Here is a 25,400-nt window from a genome sequence, read left to right on the forward strand (position 1 = left end):
TGAAACAAGCCCTCTGGCGCTGAAAAAGCTGTCTTTTGTTTGGCGCTCTCGGTTAACGGTACTTGCCAATACCCTTTGGTTAGGTCAAGGGTGGTTAAATACCTTGCCATCCCTAGTCTCTCAATCAGTTCATCCACTCTTGGCATCGGGTAGGCATCGAATTTTGAAACACTGTTCAACTTTCGGTAGTCATTGCAGAAACGCACACTCCCGTCGGGCTTTGGAATCAACACAATGGGACTTGACCATTCACTATGTGATTCTTCAATAACCCCTAACTTTATCCTATTTTTAATTTCTTTCGACACCGATTCTCTTTGTGCTTCTGGTAACCTATAGGGCTTTAGATTAACTTTAACCCCTGGGTCAGTGATGATGTCATGTTTAATGACCGAGGTTTTCCCAGGTACGTCAGAGAACAGCACCCTATTTCTAATCAGAAACTCCTTAACCTCTTGTTGTTTAATTGCCGACAGGGTTTTTGCCACTGTCACTTCGGGAACTAAGGGCCCTGGACTTACTGGAGGGTCTCGGACGGCCGACAGTACCGTTCTATCTTTCCAGGGCTTTAACAGATTTATATGGTATATCTGTTCCAGCTTTCTTTTCCCCGGCTGGTAAACTTTGTAATTGACCTGCCCCACTCTTTCTAAGATTTCAAAGGGCCCTTGCCATTTAGCCAAAAGTTTATTTTCCACAGTGGGAAACAATACTAACACTCTGTCCCCAGGAGCAAAGCTGCATAACCGAGCATTGCGGTTGTATACCCTCTGCTGTGCCTGTTGAGCCTGTTCCAGGTGCTCTCTCACTATCGGCACTACCGCAGCAATTCTCTCCTGCATTTGAGAAACATACTCAATCACCGTTTTGTAAGGACTAGACTGCCCCTCCCATGTCTCTTTGGCAATGTCTAGTAACCCCCTTGGGTGTCTCCCATACAACAAGTCGAAGGGTGAAAACCCGGTGGAGGACTGGGGAACTTCTCTTATGGCCAACAATAAATACGGCAATAAGTAGTCCCAATCCCTACCATCCTTGTCGACCACTTTCCTAAGGATGTGTTTTAACGTCTTGTTAAACCTCTCAACCAGCCCATCGGTTTTGGGGTGATAAACCAAAGTTCTTAACTGTTCGATTTTGAACAGGCGGCATAACTCTTTCATGACTTTGGACATAAACGGTGTACCCTGGTCAGTTAGTATCTCCTTAGGTATACCCAGCCTGCTAAAGACATGAACTAGCTCTCTGGCAATGGTCTTGGTTGACGTATTGCGCAACAGTATCGCTTCCGGGTACCTGGTAGCGTAATCCATTATGACCAGAATATACTGGTGTCCCCTGGCAGACTTCATTAAGGGTCCAACCAAATCCATCGCTATTCTTTCAAACGGCACCTCTATGATAGGCAATGGAACTAGTGGACCCTTAAAATGTGGCCTGGGAGCATGATACTGACACTCAGGGCAGGCTGTGCAACAGTCAGATGCCTCTTTATGAAGCCCAGGCCAGAAAAACCTCTGCATTATTCGCTCAGTGGTTTTCTCTACCCCTAGATGGCCTGCTGTTATATGACCATGGGCCAGATCCAACACTGTTCTTCTGTAGGCTTTGGGAACTATTAGTTGTTCCACAACATCTTCCTCCTTCTTAGTCACCTGATATAACAAATCCTGCCACATTGCCATGTGGGGATAGGACAAAGGACTATCAGGGTCTACGGGTTTACCATCAACTACTTTTACATTCTCCCTGGCTTTTACCAAAGTAGGGTCATTCAACTGCTCCACGGCAAAGACCTCTCTTCTGACCTCTAAATCAGGCAGATGATCACCTGGCTCAACAACACTTCCCACCTCAATGGGAGGCACATCAGTTGGCGGGCCACCGTCACGCTCCGCATTCTCTAGTTCGCCAATCATAGTAGAAAAAGGGAATAACTCTGACTCAGAAGAAACTCCCTCCTCCACTACATCGACAACCTTCTCAAATGGATCAGGGTTGTTCACCTCTGGAACAAAACGGCTTTCCCACAACTTCCAGAAGTGAGCAAAGTCTCTCCCCAATATTGCATCGTACATCAGACCATGTACCAAACCTACAGAACCTATAGCAGAACCACATGGTGTCTCGATGTTCACCTCGGCAGTAACATAATATCGAGTATCCCCATGTATGCAGGTCACACCAACAGTTTTCCCCTCATGCCGCAAGGGGTTCACCAGCTCAGCTTTTATAAGTGTCACCAAGCTATCAGAGTCTAACAGTGCCTCTACTCGGTGGCCATCTACAGTGAGTACACACATGTGCTTATCAGTCACAGCCTGCCGGTCAGCCGTACAGGCTATCTGTGCAAAGAAAGACATGAGCAGTATCACATTGCATAGGTTCAGTTGTAAGTGCACAATTAGCGGCAATATGGCCGAAGCCACCACATCGGAAACACTGAGTCATATTAATGTCTAGTCGTTTACAGGGCAAGAACCTTCCCGGCCTGGCAGGCCTGTCTCCAGGTTCTACACCCTCAGTCTTAGGTACATTCCACCGCCCAGCACCCTTCTCCCCTGGAACAGTCTTACCAGTGTCTGTGGGAGTTCGCCGGTGCGCCATCGGGGCTCGGTGGGCCATACTCATCAGCTCCTCAGCCGCCACGTACCTCTCCACCAGCTCGACCAACTGGTCCACGGACTTAGGGTCTGTATGGCTCACCCACTTGCGCAGAGTCACAGGTAATGATCGCAGGTACCGGTCCATCACGACCCTTTCCACGATCTGTGGTCCCGTCAGCGTCTCGGGCTGTATCCATTTTGAGGACAGATGGACGAGGTCATGCATCTGTGAACGTGGAGGCTTGTCCTTATGGAACTCCCAGCGGTGGACCCGTTGGGCACGAACAAAGGTGGTGACTCCCAAGCGAGTTAGGATCTCCTGTTTTAGTTTTTTATAGTCCTTGGCATCAGCCAGGCATAAGATGTAATATGCTTTTTGTGGCTCCCCAGACAAAAAAGGTGCCACCAGACTTGCCCACTGCTCCTGGGGCCAACTCTCCCTTTCGGCCGTTCTTTCAAATGCGGCGAGATAGGCCTCCACATCATCGCCCGAAGTCATCTTTTGGAGGAAGTGACTGGCTCGTACGGAGTGAGTGGTGGTGGGAGGACCAGTATTAACATCCCTGGGCCGGGCGACCAGGTGCTGTACCACCTCTCTTATGGCCTGGCTGTTTTCCGCTAAGGCCTGGCGGGTTTCCTCAATGGCGACCTGTTGAAGTCTGTTAGTCTCCTGCTGAGCTCTGGTAGATTCCTGCTGAGCTCTGGTAGATTCCTGCTGAATTTTGTTTGTCTCCTGCTGTGCTGCTGTAGCTTGAAGCAAGGCCTTAATAATGTCCTCCATTTTGTCCTGGGGTGTAGGTTGGAAGCTGAACCTTGCTTCTCTGAGCATTGGTTGACGCCTCCTCTATGGGACTCCAAGGACACAGTTTTATTTCCACACTCACAAATTGGGTGTCTGTCCCTTTAATTTTTAAACGGAAAGTTTTCCTCTCGCTGCAACTTCAGTGTGTGGGGTTGCCCGCATTCTCCACCATATTGTGACACAGTTAGGTTAGGGGGTCCCTCTCCTGGGTAGAGGACTCCTTCCTTACACACACACACAGCAGCAGGGAAGCAGCACACCAGTCTGGATGCAAGTACAAGCTGGTCGGCGCCAGTCTTTATTGTACAATGACAGAAATATAAAGAAAACATAAATATAAATCCTAGCCCTGTCGGGGCACTAACTTCACAGGTAGTTCCCTCACTACCAGAACCTGGCAGGGCCTAATGCCCTCGCCAGCAACAAAGCACAGCACAGTACTCACAAATAGGTTTTTCAAGTGTCTCTGAGCAAACTCCCTGCCTGCTCTCCCAGGTGAGACGATCAGCCCTAAACACACTAGGCTTATATTGGCCACTCTCAGGTGGAAAACTAACAAGCCTGTTACCAGGCTGCGAGAACCAAAACCTGGAGTGGCCGTGGGTGGAGCCCTCCCTCTCCTCTCACCCACAACCCCCAGGTCCCAAACCGGCTTTTCAAAAAGCCGAAACTCAAGCCTGCTACACTGCAGACTTTCTCCTGGGGGTTTAAAACACAAAAGACAGGAATCTGGGACAAATGTACGTGCCACAGACCACTTTACCAGTGATCCTATCACAATATATATATATATGTATATATATAAGATTTCAGGAGGTGCAGCACTCACGGACAATACTTCCAGACGCTGGCTAGGCTAGAAACTACCTATCACTCATAAATATCACAGATACTTCCAAAGGGAACTCAGGTCTGACCTGTCGCTAGGCATTTCCAAGAAAAAAATCATACATTAGTATCAATAAAATTTAGAATGATTGACCATATCCCTCCGTTAGTACAAGGGGATGACCGAGAAAACCTATTATCAAAATGTGAGGCACAGTGGATTGTCAAACTTGATGTTATGCAACCGAGTGGGTTGAATGAATATCTATCGTTTACTGGCTTATGTTAGGGATACCATTTAGCTGTTTTTGTGCAAGGTCATGGGTTTAATACTTATTATTTGAACAGGTCAGACCTGAGTTCCCTTTGGATGTATCTGTGATATTTATGAGTGTTAGGTGGTTTCTAGCCTACCCGTTGACGTAGTCTGCATAACGTATCCTATTTAATACACTTTTGATGCAGTAAAAGTATAAACGTGTGAATAGTCTCTCCTTTTGCTTATAAGCCCTGATAAACTGGTTTGTCTAGAAATGTGAAACAGTAGTTGATGTTTATATTATTGTATGTCTCTATTATTAGACCAGAGGTAATATGGGTATCCGGAAAGGAGGCTCTGATTCAATTTAAGTGTCAAAGTGTTAAAGTAACATGGTTACACAAAGCTGGCTTATACAGCATGGAGTGTTGGTTATGTGGTCCTTTTTTGATTCTTTATTTAAGGTACAGTACCAGGTAATGAATATAAATATTTTTTGGATCAGTTGCCTAATACTAACAGGTTTTGTATGATGTTATATACTCTTTATGTTTTCATTAGCCAGAACTAACTTGTAATGTTACCAATTATATTGCAATATATTGCCCTATGATGTCCATTTCCCCAACAATCCTACTGAGAATATTTGCTGTATGTTTACTGTTGCTTGGTGATGGTTACTAGGTGAGTCACTTGGTGTGCGCCGTTCGAAGGAGTCGTATGACGTCATCAATACCAGCCGGATACGGAGGACAGGAACAACAGGCGTGCTGCTGTGAAGATGCCGCGAGTGCATTTATGGTGTTGGTGGTGGGAGATAAAAGGTATGTGTTTATCATTGTATTTTTATTATGAAGACAGTTACATAAACTGAAACATTATATTTAACCCCACTGCCAGTGTCTGGAAGTATTGTCCATGTAAAGTTGCTGCTATTTGCTCTGAGTGCCAGTCCAGTGAATATGTATATATATATATATATATATATATATATATTGTGATAGGATCACTGGTAAAGTGGTCTGTGGCAGGTACATTTGTCCCAGATTCCTGTCTTTTGTGTTTTAAACCCCCAGGAGAAAGTCTGCAGTGTAGCGGGCTTGAGTTTCGGCTTTTTGAAAAGCCGGTTTGGGACCTGGGGGTTGTGGGTGAGTGGAGAGGGAGGGCTCCACCCACGGCCACTCCAGGTTTTGGTTCTCGCAGCCTGGTAACAGGCTTGTTAGTTTTCCACCTGAGAGTGGCCAATATAAGCCTAGTGTGTTTAGGGCTGATCGTCTCACCTGGGAGAGCAGGCAGGGAGTTTGCTCAGAGACACTTGAAAAACCTATTTGTGAGTACTGTGCTGTGCTTTGTTGCTGGCGAGGGCATTAGGCCCTGCCAGGTTCTGGTAGTGAGGGAACTACCTGTGAAGTTAGTGCCCTGACAGGGCTAGGATTTATATTTATGTTTTCTTTATATTTCTGTCATTGTACAATAAAGACTGGCGCCGACCAGCTTGTACTTGCATCCAGACTGGTGTGCTGCTTCCCTGCTGCTGTGTGTGTGTGTAAGGAAGGAGTCCTCTACCCAGGAGAGGGACCCCCTAACCTAACTGTGTCACAATATGGTGGAGAATGCGGGCACCCACACACACTGAAGTTGCAGCAAGAGGAAAACGTTCCGATTAAAAATTAAAGGGACAGACACCCAATTTGTGAGTATGGAAATAACGCTGTGTCCTTGGAGTCCCATAGAGGAGGCGTCAGCCCATGCTCAGAGAGGCAAGGTTCAGCTTCCAACCTACACCCCAGGACAAAATGGAGGACATTATTAAAGCCCTGCTCCAAGCTACAGCAGCTCAGCAGGAATCTACCAGAGCTCAGCAGGAATCTGCCAGGGCTCTGCAGGAATCCACCAGGGTGCAACTGTCAGCCTTGGAGACAGCCCAGGGGCAACAACAGGTTGCCATCAAGGAAACCTGCCGGGCCTTAGCGGAAAACAGCCAGGCCATAAAAGAGGTGGTACAGCACCTGATCGCCCGGCCCAGAGATGTTGGTACTGGTCCTCCCACCACCACTCACTCCGTACGAGCCAGTTACTTCCTCCAGAAGATGACTTCGGGCGATGATGTGGAGGCCTATCTCACCGCATTTGAAAGAATGGCCGAAAGGGAGAGTTGGCCCAAGGAGCAGTGGGCAAGTCTGGTGGCACCTTTTTTGTCTGGGGAGCCACAAAAGGCCTATTTTGACTTATGCCTGGCTGATGCCAAGGACTATAAAAAACTAAAACAGGAGATCCTAACTCGCTTGGGAGTCACCACCTTTGTTCGTGCCCAACGGGTCCACCGCTGGGAGTTCCATAAGGACAAGCCTCCACGTTCACAGATGCATGACCTCGTCCATCTGTCCTCAAAATGGCTACAGCCCGAGACGCTGACGGGACCACAGATTGTGGAAAGGGTCGTGATGGACCGGTACCTGCGATCATTACCTGTGACTCTGCGCAAGTGGGTGAGCCATGCAGACCCTAAGTCCGCGGACCAGTTGGTCGAGCTGGTGGAGAGGTACGTGGCAGCTGAGGAGCTGATGAGTATGCCCCACCGAGCCCCGATGGCGCACCGGCGAACTCCCACAGACACTGGTAAGACTGTTCCAGGGGAGAAGGGTGCTGGATGGTGGAATGTACCTAAGACTGAGGGTGTAGAACCTGGAGACAGGCCTGCCAGGCCGGGAAGGTTCTTGCCCCGTAAACGACTAGAAATTAATATGACTCAGTGTTTCCGATGTGATGGCTTCGGCCATATTGCCGCTAATTGTGCACTTACAACTGAACCTATGCAATGTGATACTGCTCATGTCTACCGCAGGGGGTCTTTCTTTGCACAGATAGCCTGTATGGCTGACCGGCAGGCTGAGACTGATAAGCACATGTGTGTACTCACTGTAGATGGCAACCGATTAGAGGCACTGTTAGACTCTGGTAGCTTGGTGACACTTATAAAAGCTGAGCTGGTGTACCCCTTGAGGCATACAGGGAAAACTGTTTGTGTGACCTGCATACATGGGGATACTCGATATTATGTTACTGCCGAGGTGAACATCGAGACACCATGTGGTTCTGCTATAGGTTCTGTAGGTTTGGTACATGGTCTGATGTACGATGCAATATTGGGGAGAGACTTTGCTCACTTCTGGAAGTTGTGGGAAAGCCATTTAGTTCCAGAGGTGAACAACCCCGATCCATTTGAGAAGGTTGTCGATGTAGTGGAGGAGGGAGTTTCTTCTGAGTCAGAGTCATTCCCTTTTTCTACTATGATTGGCGAACTAGAGAATGCGGAGCGTGACGGTGGCCCGCCAACTGATGTGCCTCCCATTGAGGTGGGAAGTGTTGTTGGGCCAGGTGATCGTCTGCCTGATTTAGAGGTCAGAAGAGAGGTCTTTGCCGTGGAGCAGTTGAATGACCCTACTTTGGTAAAAGCCAGGGAGAATGTAAAAGTAGTTGATGGTAAACCCGTAGACCCTGATAGTCCTTTGTCCTATCCCCACATGGGAATGTGGCAGGATTTGTTATATCAGGTGACTAAGAAGGGGGAAGATGTTGTGGAACAACTAATAGTTCCCAAAGCCTACAGAAGAACAGTGTTGGATCTGGCCCATGGTCATATAACGGCAGGCCATCTAGGGGTAGAGAAAACCACTGAGCGAATAATGCAGAGGTTTTTCTGGCCCAGGCTTCATAAAGAGGTATCTGACTTTTGCGCATCCTGCCCTGAGTGTCAGTATCATGCTCCCAGGCCACATTTTAAGGGTCCACTAGTTCCATTGCCTATCATAGAGGTGCCGTTTGAAAGAATAGCGATGGATTTGGTTGGACCCTTAATGAAGGGGACACCAGTATATTCTGGTCATAATGGATTACGCTACCAGGTACCCAGAAGCGATCCCGTTGCGCAATACGTCAACCAAGACCATTGCTAGAGAGCTAGTTCATGTCTTTAGCAGGCTGGGTATACCTAAGGAGATACTAACTGACCATGCCCCTCTGAAGTGGATGTCTGAAAATAAGGACAGTAATGCGAGAATTACAAGATGGTTCTTGGCGTTACAAACTTTTACATTTTCAGTGGAACACAGGCCAGGAAGCCAGCTGGCCAATGCTGATGCGTTGTCACGCATTCATTGTTTGGGGGCTTCAGTTGTTCCGGCCCACTGGTCGAAACAAGGGGGGGGGGATATGTGATAGGATCATTGGTAAAGTGGTCTGTGGCAGGTACATTTGTCCCAGATTCCTGTCTTTTGTGTTTTAAACCCCCAGGAGAAAGTCTGCAGTGTAGCAGGCTCGAGTTTCGGCTTTTTGAAAAGCCGGTTTGGGACCTGGGGGTTGTGGGTGAGTGGAGAGGGAGGGCTCCACCCACGGCCACTCCAGGTTTTGGTTCTCGCAGCCTGGTAACAGGCTTGTTAGTTTTCCACCTGAGAGTGGCCAATATAAGCCTAGTTTGTTTAGGGCTGATTGTCTCACCTGGGAGAGCAGGCAGGGAGTTTGCTCAGAGACACTTGAAAAACCTATCTGTGAGTACTGTGCTGTGCTTTGTTGCTGGCGAGGGCATTAGGCCCTGCCAGGTTCTGGTAGTGAGGGAACTACCTGTGAAGTTAGTGCCCCGACAGGGCTAGGATTAATGTTTATGTTTTCTTTATATTTCTGTCATTGTACAATAAAGACTGGCGCCGACCAGCTTGTACTTGCATCCAGACTGGTGTGCTGCTTTCCTGCTGCTGTGTGTGTGTGTAAGGAAGGAGTCCTCTACCCAGGAGAGGGACCCCCTAACCTAACTGTGTCACAATATATATATATATATATATATGAGATAATGGGATGACGGGCTAAATGTAATAGAGTGCGCACTCTAACACTAAATGTTAAGTAGAATCTGGTTGGTTGCTATGGGCAACATCTCCATTTCTAAAAACTCTCATCTTAGTAAATTTATGCCTAGGAATTCTGCTGCTCAGGCCATCACTCCCCTGCTTGATATGCTATTGTGCACCGGACCAGATTTCCATTTTGGATCAAACCCACCCTCCGCTTTTGCAGACCCTCGTGCTGCTTTCCATGTTCCTGCAGCTTCTCCCCTATCATCTCCTCGTGAAGGTAGGGAGGACCTTGTATTTTCTTCAGCCCTACATTCTCTGCTCCAATGGGGCTGCCTCTAGGTTAGCAGCGGTTACTGTTTTCTCTGTCCCATGCAGAGGCTTCTACTTCAACTGCTTCCAATTTAATTCGGATCCACCGGGACCCCTTCAGTGCCACTTTCCACTATTCAGGCCCCTCGAGGACCCTGGCCTGGCTGGCACCGCATCTCCTTACATCTCCTTACATTTCCGCATCTCCTTGTCACTATGATGCTAGGATAGTGCTTTCCAGCCTCCCTCACCTATCTCCCAGCCCCTGCTGCCCCATCCCAAACTGTGCTTCCTTTTCTGGTTTTGGCCATATAGTTTTGGTTTTGGCCATGGTTCTCCCATTCAACAATGCCTGTGCTGATCAAAGCCCCTCCACAGTTTTATCTAAGGATATTTTTCCTGTGGTTAATGTTTTGTTTTGAACAAGGCGAATTTGGGGCTGCCTGTTGAAGTCTGGTGCAAGTCAGGATGTTCCCGCTCTTAATATGTAGTGGACCAAAGTGAATGGTATGTACTTTATGTGTGTTTAACTTAATGGTGAAATGGGTGAGTCTTGTTGTACTAGCTCAACCAGCAGTGCCTCTGGTTTCCAGTGGCATCTTTATAAGCTTTTACATTTGCTGGACAAACATTTGCATTGTAGGTTTAAAAGGTCAGGTGAGAAGACTTGTCCTGCATCAAAGAAGTTGGTAAATTGCATCACTACTGCCATCCTTGGGAGTCTGTGTTGCTGTATCTGGAACATAATTGAGAGTGGGCAGTCTATGGAGGTGTTCTCTGTGATTGTTTGGTGCATGGCATGGTTAATAACTGAAAGGGAGTGACTTTACAGTTTGGAGTTTTGTATAAAGCAGGATGGGGTAATTCGTATTATCTTTGGATTTAAGGATGTTTAAGTGCGGCTGGAAGTCATGTAGCAGCACAAGGGTGCCATTGGAGTGGTCCATTTTCATTGGGCAAAGGGATAAAAGGGGTCTGGCACAATTCAGACAAGGCAAGGTAAGTGAATTGTGTTTGATTGCTACCACTGTCCCAAAAGGGGCAGCTTGACAGTTTCCCTCTGGCAATCCTCACCTGGACAAAGGTTGTGAAAAAGGGATGGGGATTTCCTGGTGGGCCATTCTGAGTTAAATATGGAGCCTCTTCGAGGCTTCTATGATATTCAAGATTGATAAGTTTGGTAGGTGTTTAGGTGGGTGTAAAACTAAACATGGGCCAGGTAAGTTCCAGCTTGTCCAACATTTGTCCGGCACAGAATGGGGCTTGGACAATGATGCCACTAATCCATCATATTGCAGATTTTATAAATGTTTTTATGACTCCCTGGATCTGGTTAGGTCAACTGTTATTGTGGCTTTCCTGGTCAAGTTAGATGTTCAGTCAGTCTTCCACCAATGTCACTACACACTGAATCATTAGATTAATAGTTTCCATGTTTATGAGGTTTTTTTTGTGGGCAGGTGTCTGTCTATGGACTATTCTTCACCACCTTTTCACATTAGCACATACAATCAGGGATGGGGCATGTGGATCTTCTTCATTACTTGGATGATTTCTATGTGATTGGATTGGGCGAGTTGCCTGTTTTCACTGACCTGATCATAGATGATAAAATAGAGTGAGAGTGGAAGAAATCAACTGGAACACAAAGGGTACTTTGCTGCCCCCTAGCAGTTGAAAGGTAGTCAAATAGGGATTGCTGAGCGGAAGCGGCCATTACTTCCGTGGAAGTTTCTAGAAGTCCTCCATAAGGTTTGCGAATACGCCTTTTTTACAAGATGTTCGCAGGTAAGTGAAAGTATCTTGACTGTCTTTCACCAGTTTAAATCTTTATTGAAAAACGTAGGAGTTGTCTCAGAATGGGAGCCATGCAAACAATAGAGATGTTAGACAATGATGTGCTGCTAATGGAAGCGCCGCTTGGATCGGCCCATCGTATTATGCATACTAAGTACGGTACTTATGCAATAAGGTATTGTGATGTATGGTTTAAACTGAAGAGTGTTAGACCGTTTCCCAGAATTGGTAGTTTTGATAAAGATGTATTAGATAATGTCCGGGATCACATCAGTCTGATGCGCTCCCGAGAGAAAAAGGTCAAATATTATGAATGTTTAAAGTTGTGGCAGCATGAAGGAGATGCGTGGCTTAAAAGTGCGCAAGCGATGCAAACTAGCGTTGCGAGCGCATTGCCAGAGAATACATCCGTGACGCTGAATTGCAATGCAGGCGAGCCGCAAAATGGCACGCACGTGCAGCAAGGTAGTGTTGCGGAAGGTATTGCCAGCAGTTCACCCACACCACCCACACCTTATGTGGATGGAGGTGCAAGTACAGTTATCAAAAATACCCATAAAATTGTAACAAGCAATTTGTACCCTCTCTTAAGCAACTATAAAGAAAATGTTCATGAGGTGGATGATGAGCCTATTGTAATGTCTGCCATTTCCCATGCTGTACAAATGATAGATGCTACGCCACGACAATCACGAGTGGTGCCGCCATCTCCATCGGTAACAGCAAGGGAAGTGCTAACACCCTCTGCACCCATGGGAAGTTGTTAATACCATATGTAGCAGCAACAGATTAAACCCCCAGCCAGGTAACAAGGTCAAAGGTAGCAGCGCTACCGGTCTGCATCCCATTTGGGCAATAACTGTTCCGAATGGAAATGCAGATGCGAACGGTGTAGTGCCCATGAGGGAAGTGGTAATGCACTGTCCTTGGACAAGAGCAGAACTAAATTCCATCATAAATGATTTCCCCGATCCCAAAAAGGAACTAGCCAAATGTCAAAGATTTTTGAGGAATTTGGGTAGTTCTCATGAGCCAACTAATAAAGATTGGCGTGTGGTGTTAAGGGCCTGTCTACCATGTAATACCGACGTGACAAAATTTATCACGGACTGTGTATTGGATGGTGACGTTCCTTTAACAGACCAAGTAAACCAAGGTAACATTTCCCGCATTGTAACTCAATTGGGTATATATTTTCCGGTAGTAGTTAACTGGAACAAAATTTTCACCATAAAGCAAAAGGAGAGTGAATCTGCAGAGGAGTATTGTGACTGGGCTCTGCAGGCTATCACCCAGTACACTGGGATAGAAGATATTAAAGATAGCACTCACCACAGGGGAATGATAGTCACGGTACTCATGGACGGTCTTAAGGAAAACTTAAAGACTCGGGTTCAGACCTCACAACCTGGCTGGAAGGGAGTCAGAATAGATACACTCATAGAATCTGCCATAGAACATGATAAGAACATCTCAAAGAAGACAGAGATCCAGAGCAAAAAACTAATGGCTGTCAGTATTCAAGCTCTGGAAGGAATGACGGAAATATCACAGCCAACAGACACACTTGCATCTACACACACACCTACACCTGAACAGTTATATGCCCTCACTAATCCCATGCAACAGCAAACACAGCTCTATTCTACTAACCCTACACAACCACAGGTCCCACACTACTCACAAACCTCATATCCCCCACAATAACCTTATCATCCATATCCCTACCCATATCCACCACCTTTTCCCCCTGCTCAAACCTCACAACAACCCGTGTCTTCATCTGATCCACAAATATGTTTTAATTGTAACCAGCCAGGACATTTAATTAAAAACTGCAGAGTAAAAAGAGTAGGACCCCCAAACCAGAGAGTACCTGGTTATCCCCATAAGGGATATGCACAGAGAACAGCAAATGTCCAGCAGGCACCAGCTCCAATTGTGGCCGTTAATGCTTTATTGGAGAATGTTAGCCAACACTAGGGGTCAGGTCATACCTGTAGTCTACAGATAGCCAGGTTAACGGGAAGTACTAGGGAAGAACCGGTCATGATGGTTGATGTAGCTGGTACTGAATATCCTTTTCTTGTAGACACAGGGGCGACCAGGTCAGTGATAAAATCTCCCATTAATTTGCAGGTCACCAACGAGACAGTACCAACAATGGGTGTAACAGGTAAAGTGGAACATTATCCTTTAACAAAGTCCACAGAGGTTACTATTGGGCCGTTGCATACCAGGCATTCTTTTCTTTTGGCTGCTGCGGCTCCTACTAACCTGCTGGGCAGAGACTTGTTATGTAAGATGAGATGTGTTATATATTGCACCCCTGATGGTGTATTTTTAGATATCCCTGAGAGAGTTGCGCAAGAGGTGCGGGACATGTTGGACACTCCCCAAAAGATAATGTATCACTCTACCAGTTTAAATGAAAATCCATCCAGATAGATCAAATGTTGTCCCAAATTCCAGATTCCCTTTGGACTAAGGATGGACAGGACACTGGATTAATGGCAAATGTAAGCCCCGTAATGGTAAATTTAAAAAGCGGTAGGCAAGCTCCAAAAATTCCCCAGTACCCATTAAAACAGGAGGTAGAATTAGGGGTTTTTCCAATAATTGAATGATTATTGCAACAGGGAATTTTAGTCCGTACAGCTAGTGTAGCCAACAGTCCCATCTTCCCGGTAAAAAAGAGTGGTGGGAGGGGTTATAGGCTAGTACAAGACCTTAGAGGTGTTCATAAGGTAGTAGAGAGCCAATTCCCCGTTGTGCCAAATCCAGCTGTCATCCTGATGCAGATACCACCAAATGCAACCCATTTCACTGTCATTGACCTCTGTTCTGCTTTCTTCTCTGTGCGTCTCCACCCTGACTGTCAGAATTTATTCGCATTTACATACAGAGGTGTGCAATATACATGGACACGGTTGCCCCAAGGTTTCATAGACAGCCCCAGTATCTTTACCCAGGCATTGCACGACTGTTTACAATCTTTTCAACCTGCCAATGGATCTGTTCTAATTCAATAAGTGGACGATTTATTGCTATGTTCTGATTCGTTTATGTCATGTTTGAATGATACTAAACTGTTGTTGTTTCATCTCTCGCATACAGGACACAAGGTGGCTAAGGACAAACTACAGCCGTGCCAATCCATAGTAAAATATTTGGGACACTGCCTAACCCAGGGGTTAATACATCTCACAAATGATAGAATCCAGGCCATACAGAACATGACACTGCCGCAGAATCAACAGCAAATTCATACCTTCTTGGGAATGTGTGGATACTGTAGAATGTGGATCCCAGGTTTTTCTATTTTGGCCTTGCCTTTACAGGACTTAGGGCCTCATTCAGAGGCGGTCGAAGGATGCAAGCGGTCGCTCAGAAACTGGGCGGCCGCTTGCATCCTGACCGCCCACCTCTGTTGCGGTCGTTAGGCTGTGGGTTAACACCCACAGCTCTAACAACTGCTCCAGTGATGGTTGCAATGGTCAGAGACCATGAGACCCTAGGGTAGGGTCTCACTTGTCGTAAGCCCCGGAGAGCTTCTGGCTCTGTCTGAGCTTGAAGCTCTCCACTGACATCACTAGTGATGTCAGTGGGGCCTCCCCCAAATGGTAGGCATTCCCATGGAAATGCCTCCATTTGGGCTGCCACCCCCCCAGCCCGCCTTCCAAATGGGGCGAGCTGTCAATCAACATCGACAGCTCGCCCCCTTTGGATCGAGACCCGCTACGATCGGCGCTGTCGGTCGTAGCGGGTCTCACGCATGCGCACGACGGCGCTGGCGCCATTGTGCGCATGCTCAGTGGGGGGCCATCGACCCGGTCTGAGCACATCGGCGCTAACGACCGGGTCTGAATGACCCCCTTCATCTCTTCCTCAAAGCCCTATCGTGTCATACACACAGAAGAATCAGAGCAGGCTTTCCCTAATCTTAAGGATAGTCTGACAAAAGCACCTGCATTGGGAATACCTGACTATGAAAAACCTTTTTATTGTATTGTACGGAAGACGATGGTTGTGCTGCAGGTGTCCTTACACAAAAACATGGTGATGCCAGTAGGCCCGTAGCATACTACACTGCCCAATTGGACACTGTGGTGAGATCACTCCCCACCTGTTTGAGAAGTGTAGCAGCTACCACTCTATTGGTGAGTAAAAGTGAGGACGTAGTATTGGGTCATGATATGATTTTATACACTCCCCATGCTGTATCTGCTCTGCTGAACTCTGCTCAAACCAGACACGTCTCTTCGGCTAGGTTTACCAAATGGGCACTAGCTCTGATCGCACCTGCAAACATCACTATTAAACGTTGCAGCAAGCTGAATCCAGCAACGTATTTACTATATGTACAACATGATGTACAAAGGGTGGAAGGAGACGGGTTGCTGGCGGGAGGTGAGTTCAGTGGACATAATGATACACACGATTGTATGGAATATCTGAATCAGACCTTTACTGCTAGACCTGACATACACGACACACCTTTAGAGAATGTAGATGTGACTATTTACACGGATGGGAGTTGTCATAGACAAACAGACACAGGTGAATTATGTACAGGTTACGCTGTTGTAAATGACACAGACATCATAGAAGCTAAACCTCTTGGTCCTCCTCACTCAGCCCAAGTGGCAGAGTTAGTAGCACTAACTAGAGTGTGTGAACTGGCAGCAGGCAAATCTGCTAACATTTACACTGACTCGAGGTATGCATTTGGGGTGGTGCACGATTTCGGGGCTCTATGGCATCTGAGAAAGTTTATAACAGCAGCAGGCACACCAGTTGCACATTCCCGACACATAAAACATCTTTTACTAGCAATCCAACTGCCCTAAGTGGTGGCAGTAATTAAGTGTAAAGCCCATACATGTGAGGATGATTCGGTGTCACTGGGCAACAACAGAGCTGATGAAGCTGCAAAATGGGCAGCAGGGTTAAAATGTTTTCTCCCACTGAAAAAATTATGTCTTTCCAAACAATTGATATGCTGAAATTAATTGAGATGCAAAATTTGTGTTCAATCCAGGAAAAGTCCATTTGGAAGTCTAAGGGATGTGGCAAGAGTCCTCCGGGCTCTGGAGGGACGGACAAGGTAAACCAGTAGCCCCCAAGGCATATTACCCCAGCCTGGCTGAGGTAGCTCACGGTCTGACTCATCTGGGAAAGCAAGGTATGTGCATGTTGGTGAGAGCATACTGGTGTGCACCAGGTTTTTCTTCACAAGCAGAAAAGATAGCAATGTCCTGTCTGACCTGCTTGAGGAAGAACATAGGGAAAGCAATCCCTACCGAACCGTCCCACATTCCACCGACTAATGGACCTTTCCAGGTGATACAAATAGATTTCATCCAATTACCACCCTGCAGGAATCTTAAGTATGTATTAGTGTGCACTGATGTATTTTCGAATTGGGTTGAGGCCTACCCAGCGGCCACTAATACTGCTGCATTTACTGCCAAGAAAATAGTTCAGGAATTTGTATGCAGATACGGTATCCCTAAAATCATTGAGAGTGACAGGGGTACTCATTTCACAGGTGATGTTTTTCAAAATATGTGTAATCTGATGGGTATTAATAGTCGACTTCACACCCCCTACCGACCGCAAGCCAGTGCCAAGGTAGAGAGGAGGAACGGGACTATTAAAAATAAGTTGAGCAAAATCATGGCAGAGACTGGACTAGGATGGCCAGAAGCATTACCTTTGGTCCTACATAGTATAAGGACCACTCCTAGACCCCCTCTAAATCTGTCCCCATTTGAAATACTGTTCGGTAGACAACCTCATTTGATTATAAGTCCACAGGAAGACTTGAAGGGTAACAACTAGGTAACTGTAAAGTATCTTATATCAATGAGTAAACAGTTAAAACAACAGCAGCAGAAACTGAAATTGTTGTCCAATGATATGCCTGAAACTAACTGTCATGATGTTGAACAAGGAGAATATGTTATGATCAGAAATTTCTTACGTTCAGGTTGTTTGACTGATCGGTTGGAAGGTCCGTACCAGGTGCTGCTGATAAGTACTACATCTTTGAAGGTGGCTGAGAGAGATACCTGGGTCCATTCCACTCACTGCAAAAAGGTCAATCAACCAGTGGAAAAACAAGTCGGAGACAAGTGTGACAGCGTGGACCTGTCGATCGCGAACTTGTTCTGGGAGGATTGAAAAGGTCGTAGTGAGATACCTGAACTAAAAGAAATTTGCAGGTCTTGTTGTGGCAATGGATGAGCCTGCTGTGTTCATTTTCATATTCTCTTTTAGAGTGTTCACCATCCTGGTCGGTACGGGAATGTCCGGTTTCTATGAAGGGGGACCGATTGTGGAGAGGGGAGTTGATGGCAGTGCTGATGGAGTGGAGTCAGAAGGAGTGCAATGCCAACCAGGGGAGTGTCTTACCAATCTTAGTACTGTTATTGTTAAGAGAGCTGTTATTCTGGATACTCGGGGATGGTGTGGAGGTTTATCATCTGAAGATTCCTGTATTTGTGAGCTTTGTGGGTCCCTAGTTGATGAGAACTGTATCCAACGGTGCCAGCCTAAATATAACCCGTACTGTGGTGGGTATCCTTTAGAGGATTGTTATAGCATGGTAGGCAAAGTGTTAAATCAAACTGATTCTTGGGTGTGTTCACAAGTGCCACAGGGACAGCATAATGTAGGGTTGGTGCCATTTCCACTGAATATCACGGAAATTTTAGAATTACAAAAAGGGATAACATTGGATGGAAAATTCCTCTCATCCAAACCACCTCATTTCAAACTCTACAAATTCCAAGTAGATAGATCACTTTTGTGTTTAAACATAACCAACCCCAATAAACAGGGAGTTGGGAAGTGACAGGGAATAATCAGATGATGACCTTCTCACAAAGAGCTGATAATGAGTCCATAAACCAATATCTGTTATGCTCAATTAAATCTAGTGGGAGACATTTTAGGTACCGGTATGCATTGAGTTCCACCAAAGAAATTATTGTTAAGGTGCCAGATGGTTATTGTGCTAAAATAATACAGCCAGAAACTTGCATGTACCAGATGGAAGACTCAGAAATAGGATTGTTTGCAAGGGAAATGTGCTTAATGATAATGATGCATACCATTCCTTATGTTCTCCCTGATAATGTATATTTTATATGTGGAAGAAAAGCGTATAAGTGACTCTCCCCGAGTTCCAAAGGTTTGTGTTACCTGGGAAGAGTAGTCCCAGAAGTTATGACCCTCACACATGTTGAAATGCTTGGTATACATAAAAACACACCATCACCATATCTTCACACACAATATGAACAGAGAGGCAAACGAAATATGATACCTGGTGACATGCACAAAGCCAATCAGTTAATTAGTGAGACAACTGTTTTTCAAGTTTTAGTCACATTGGATCCCACCAGGATCGCTCGGGGTACATTAAATTTTAGATATATTCAGGAACTTGCTAAATTAATAGATAATATCACCGAGATGTACGATGACACATTCAGGTATACAGGGAGAGAATTGCAAGCGTACAAGAAAGAACTGGTGCAACACAGGCTAGTGTTAAATTATTTAACTGCTGTTACTGGAGGGTACTGCGTAACTTTGGCCACCCAATTTGGAGTAAAATGTTGCACCTATGTCACCAATGATACCAGCGACCCCAAGTAGATGATAGACAGAAAAATGGATGAAATTCTGCAGCTAAAATGGGAATTTCATAAGAACCATAATGCTTCAGTGGCTGAAGTAGGGGAGAAGATAGAAGGATGGGTTTCATGCTGAACCCAGTGAAATGGTTCTCAGGTCTAGGGGAATGGGTCCAGGAAGTGGTCGCCAGCATAGGCAAATTCTTAATCCTTATGCTGATTGCCATTATAATAATTGGCATATGTGTCTGGTGTGTTCCTATTGTGTTGAAGTGTGCAAAATGTAAAAATAGAGTAAAACAAAAGAACGAAATTACGATGGTGGTCAGTATGAATACTGAGGTAAATACAGAACTGCATTACAACCCTGAACTAGGAAATACCATCATTTAATGTATTATATTTAGACATGCATAGAATGTATTATTGAAATGTTATTTTAAAACACCTCAGATAATATAAAGTCTCAAATTTCCCCGTCAAGACTACCTTTATAGGACTGGTGTATCCCCACACCTTTCACACGATCTTCCAAGATCCGCGGTGTGCCTATAATAGTAGTTTTATGTCCCCACTCAGAGACACATTATTGATGGATTAAGAACCACCTTGTGCCATCCCATAATAACACTAAATAGTATATAAATGTAAGCCTAAAGATTATATTTTAAAATCAGACTGTGATAGTATGTTGTTCACTATCAAAGGGTGGACTGTCGAAGTTGGATTATTGGCTGAGACAAGATCAGTTTAAAATTGAATCGCAGCGATGCCATCTTGCGACTGGCCGCAAGACGCCATCTTGGAAACGAAATCGCAAGACGCCATTTTGCGACTGGCCGCCCAAGCACCATTTTAGATAAACTCACCCTTTAGTACATGTGGCGATATTACTAATAGCATCATGCATTTGCATCTTTCACCATTTCTCATACACACATTAATACGCACAATTGCGCTGTTAACTTGTCGCATATTAGCGAATGCATAAGATCCTGTATGAAAACGCTGAATATTAGCTTCATGCACATGCATCTGCCCCAAGTTAACTAGCGTCTTTACATCAAACCCCACATACCCACACATTACATATTCACATACAAGGTTCCATAAGCTTTAAGGTATAAGATGTATAGTATGCACATTTACTATAATTGCTATGAAATAAAGATTATTTTGTAACTAAGGTTTTATACGCGATAAATAAGTCATGTTTGGTATTGTACTGATGCGTACTCTCTCAACAGTATTCCGGTAACATCGATGTAGAGATCGCAACATGCATTCTCAACTTATGGACTGCAGGGACTTCAAGCAACGAAATGTACATTATATGACCTACTGTTACGATTTGCATGAGGCGGGAAACCAGAGACCACCAGTTGTTAGAGGCTGGACTGTGTCTATTTGAACCAACCTGTTAGATGCCTTGTAACATATGCCCTCTCCTTTAGGACCAATGGTATTAGCAACAAACTTCTCTATTTTGTTGTTTATTTCAGGGGGTATAAATACAGTATGTGTGCTCTGACCCTGGGTTTCTAGTCTTCGTGCTGAATGCTGATTGAAGAGGGGTTTCTTGCTGATGCCTACATCTGGTCCAGAGCGCTGCGTATGTATAACTGTACTTGGGTCTGTATAATTCCTTTGCGCTAAATTGTACTTATAACTAGCGTGTAACTGACTGTACTTTTACTTGAATAATACTTTGTGCTTTGGATCCACAGGTTCTAGGTCTGGAGTCTTTATTTACTGTATAACTGCATACGCCAAATAGCGTCATCCTTAGAGGTTTATAGGCAGGATATCTGAAGGTATAGGCAGGGGTGTATAGAGGTTCAAAGGCAGTATCATTACTAGTCTCTTGGTAGTGAGAGACCAGTAGCACCCGCTGTGGTGCTGTTGAAGGGGGAAATGTTTGATTCCCTGCTCTGTGGCTTACACCTGCAGCAGCTTTTCCCTGTCAATCTCCAGACACATAAAACCACCTTCTTACCTCTCCAGAGCCTGTCCAGGCTAGTGCTGAGGTCTGCTCACACTGTGCATCACTCTCGGATATCACAGAGGTCCACTGACTCTGCACATCGCTCCCAGCTGGTGCTGAGGTTGGAGACCACAGTATGGGTGCAGCCATGTTGGACACTGTCACCTAACGCTCTTCCTCCACTTAGTGCGCTGCTCCTAGACCAGCGGATCACAGCATCCTACCCCAGCTCTTCAGTTTAACCTTACCAGTCAAATCCACTCAAGAATCCAGCATCATTGGTCCCAACCCGATTTTGCTCATCTATACAGCATCATTATTTTCAGTTCTCATTCCTACTCGTTGTTAATAAAGACATTGCATTCCTGTCCTCACCTTTGGGCCCATCATCCTGTACAGCTCCTCTAACTCCTCACCTCACACATGAGGAAGTCAAGCCTCCCAACTTTATCCATGCCTCCCAAGTCTTCACTTCAGCCTCCCACGTTTAAGACATAGGCCCTGATTCAGAACTGCTCGCTGCCTGAGGCAGCTCGCAGGTCTGAAGGGCATTTTTTTTTTGACCGGCCTTCTGGCCGCTCGCTAAGCTGTGGGTGACCACCCACAGCTTTAGCGAGTGGCCAGATGATGGTCGCGATGGTCCCGACCATCGCGACAATCGGGCTTGCAATGAGACCCTTGTGGTAGGGTCTCATCTGCTGCAAGCCCCAGTGAGCTTCAGGCTCTAATAGAGCCGAAAGCTCACTACTGACATCACTCGTGATGTCAGTAGGGCCACCCCCAAATGGCAGGTGTTCCTTCAGGAAAACCTCCATTTAGCAAGCCACCTCCCTGACCTGCCTACAAAACGGGGTGAGCTGTCGATCAACATCGACAGCCGCCCCATTTGTAGCGAGCCCCGGAGTGAGTGAATTTCTCACTCGCTCCGGGGCTCGCGCGTGCGCACTGCCCGGCCATTGACCCACTTGTGAGTGCTATGCGCTTGCTAGCGGGTCTGAATCAGGCCCATAAATTGCAGCAACAGATAGTGAAAGTTGCAAGGTCAGTTAGAAGAGAGCAGGACAGTCTGCCATATGTCCTGAATCTGGTGGGCCACTTATAAGATGGACTACGAAGACAGTTGGGTGGTATGTCCAGCTTTAGAATGCTCTGCTTTAGAAGGGTAATCTGTTTGCAATACCTAGCAGAATTGCATGCAGCAATACCAATGCATTTGATGGAAAGTTGCTGAAGAGAGGATTCGCACTATCTAAAATGAAAGCCACGTTACTTTCACTGTATCAAAAGTAAAGAAGAATTACTCAGATGAGATGAATCAGCTATTTCTTTTGTCATTCTGGCCCTCTGTTGGCTGGCTACACCCCTTCATCAATGGGCCCCTAACATTGCATTTTTCTGGCGAGCCTTCATGTCCCAGACCAACTGTGTTAATTGTTTTTTATTTCCTTAGTTGTTCCTTTCATGCTATACATTTCTGTAATATTTGAAAGCCGAATCATTTGAAAGCCTGCAAAAGTTTGGCCTGCTATCTTAACCAGCATCTTAAGAATGTCATCTGAAGCATGGAGTTAGAACTGGAGTTTGAACTGGATTTGGACTTTGAACTACTTTCTAAACCAAAATGGAACAATTTCTCAAACACTGCAGCTCAGGAATGCTACCACTCCAACCTTCAATTCAACCCCCACCCTTAGACTGGGTTTGGGGGCAGTCTCATGCTGCATCCCAATCGCACTCAACAAACTTCTGGATGCGACAATCTCTCACACTCAAACTAGGGAAATGCTAGGTGCAGTCATGCTACCTCTTACAGTTTACATCATTATTTTCTGATTAACTTTAACATGGTTTTTACTAGGGATGTGCAGGCTCGGTTCTACTCGGTTCCGTTCGGTTCTTTTTACCGAATCTTATTGGCTATCCAAAACTCGTGACAGCTGAAACCCAATAAGATCCGGTAAAAAGAACCGAACGGAACCGAGTAGAACCGAGCCTGCACATCCCTAGTTTTTACCTTATAATGCTGTCATTAGTCTTTTAAGATGGCCTTTTATACCTTTGTATTTAGCTTCTCATTTATTATTTTTATTTTCTCTCCGCCTGGATGTTATACTTCCGCTACTTGCACACCCTGCCAGATGTAACCTACACAGTGCGCCCAAGATGGCTGCCTTGGATGTTTTTTTCTTGGGCAGGATGAACAAACATGTGGATCTATTCATTCAGGATGTATTATATTACAAATGTTTCAGTCACTTGAATACATCATGTCCAAACGGCATCACTGTTTTTTTTGTATGATATGCCAGCACGTTATACCTCCAATGAAGTGAATCCTCCATGGGCAGGATGTACTTTACATAGATCTACTCATACTGGGTATATCTAACTTCCACACACATCATCTTTCCCTTATATGCCTTGGGTCCTTGTACAGTTTATCTCCCACATTGCCTTCGTAGTGCGCCCACCATGGCTGCCTCACCTGGTACACTCGTGGATGGGATGAAAAATACATGGACCTGATGATTATGGTGGGACCTTACTCCTAGCATTAGGATGCTGAAACCCCCCATTTTGTGTCATCTCTTCTAGGCATACCCTATTCCACTCTGGGTATTCCTACGTAGTGTGCCCAAGATGGCTGCCTCATCTAGTACCTTTTGTTGGTAGAATATATAACCCATGGAAGTTATTTCTCAAAATGTCTGCACCAACCCTGCAATATGCTTATTGTGCTCTCTAGGTTTTGGTTGTTTTTAATTATCTCTGAGTGGTTTTCTATTTTCTGCAATACCTAATCCTTGAACAATGTACCATGTTTTCTGATGTCTGTAAAGTGACTTTGAGTCCTCCAGGAGAAAAGCGCTATATAAATTATTATTATTATGATTTATTATAATATATTTTTTTATTCATGATTGGTGTGCTTGGTATTACAGGTTATAGATGGGTGCAATAATTATCATTGAACCACTGATTAATCACTGATATATGATTTATGCTAAGTATTTTAATTCACTAAGATGCTGAATTAACAATGACCATTGTTTGTACTTTACTGTACCTTTACATTCAGGAATAGGCAACGTCCAAGATCCATTTAACTGACATCTCCTAGAACTTATGTATTTCATTCTGTACCTAAATGATATAGAGAAACACTTGAATCTGCCTGAGATAACTCATGATTGGTCATTAATTGTGAGTAACAAGACACAAATAATCACCAGTATTACATACACAACATTATTTATACTAGTTAACAATATACAATATAGCTTATAATGTGTTTGTTAATATACATTTAATTATTTTATTTACAGTGAGGTTGATCTGATGAAAACAAATCACCCTTACTCTAGTGACTATCCAGGTGAGATATAATAGTGTAAGAAGTATAGTGTTATAGGTAATTTGGAAAGTAGTTTAGAATAATTTTAAAGATTGGGAGCACAGATAAACCTGCTTAGTGTTACTTGAACCACAGCTGTAACTTTATAAAATACATGTTATTAAAAGGAAAACAGCTTGAAGAGCTCTGGGCCCTACAACAATGGAGTTAGATGTGCCCTTTTTACCAAGGCACTACAGTTATGGACAGTATATGTTATTCCTTTGTTTGAGGATTTCCTCTGGGTGCCCTGGTTCCAAAAACATATTGGTAAGTTAACTGTCTCCTGACTAAATTAAGTTGTGTGGGTGTTCGTGTGATAAGGAATATGGTTTGTAAACTACTGGGCAGCAACTGATGTGAATGATTAAATATTTTATTGTAATGAGCTGTGTAATATGTAGGTTCTATATAAAGGTTAACAATACTTTATTTAAGAGCAAATTGTAATTTTTAGGATGTTAGATATTTGTCTCCCAGTTCTCTACCCAAATTCACTGTTATGTTTTTTACATGTTGGTGTCTTAGATTTAATTTGGCTAAAATAAGGAAATTGTGGAAGCTACCCTTGACCTACAGTACACTACTGAAAAACAACATTTCTCATCACTCTGACTTTGAAGTTTACAAACTGCAGCTTACAAGAAAAGCTATGTGTACACTAGCATCTTTTAATTTGACTGCCCTGTTCTTTCTTAACAAGAAGAAAAAAGGAAGATTCCTGCGCTAGTTAATGATTGTAATGCACAAATTTTTGATAAACCCCATATACTTCAAATTAGCAGTAAATCTAAATTATGATATTATATTAATGTAGGGGGTGCCACCTGATAACAATGAGAGGCACATGAGAATATACAGAAAGAAGAGAATGTCTTTTCCAAGCGCACAAAATGAATTAACACATAACTTTTAATTAATCTTA

The 25,400-nt window shown here is 44.8% G+C and overlaps 1 protein-coding gene across 5 annotated transcripts in view; it reads right to left on the reverse strand.

Moving 5' to 3' along the window:
* Positions 1 to 25,400, reverse strand: part of LOC148516719 (zona pellucida sperm-binding protein 3 receptor-like) — a 230,671-nt gene that overhangs the window by 95,852 nt on the left and 109,419 nt on the right. For all 5 annotated transcript variants that reach the window (XM_088479583.1, XM_088479581.1, XM_088479582.1 and 2 more), the window contains one exon: positions 24,149 to 24,225. In XM_088479583.1, the coding sequence (XP_088335709.1) occupies positions 24,149 to 24,225 (77 nt within the window). The remainder of the gene's footprint in view (positions 1 to 24,148; positions 24,226 to 25,400) is intronic.

This window comes from Taudactylus pleione, unplaced genomic scaffold (genome assembly GCF_031769625.1).
Source record: "Taudactylus pleione unplaced genomic scaffold, aTauple2 ptg000242l, whole genome shotgun sequence".
NCBI classification, from domain to species: Eukaryota; Metazoa; Chordata; class Amphibia; order Anura; family Myobatrachidae; genus Taudactylus; species Taudactylus pleione.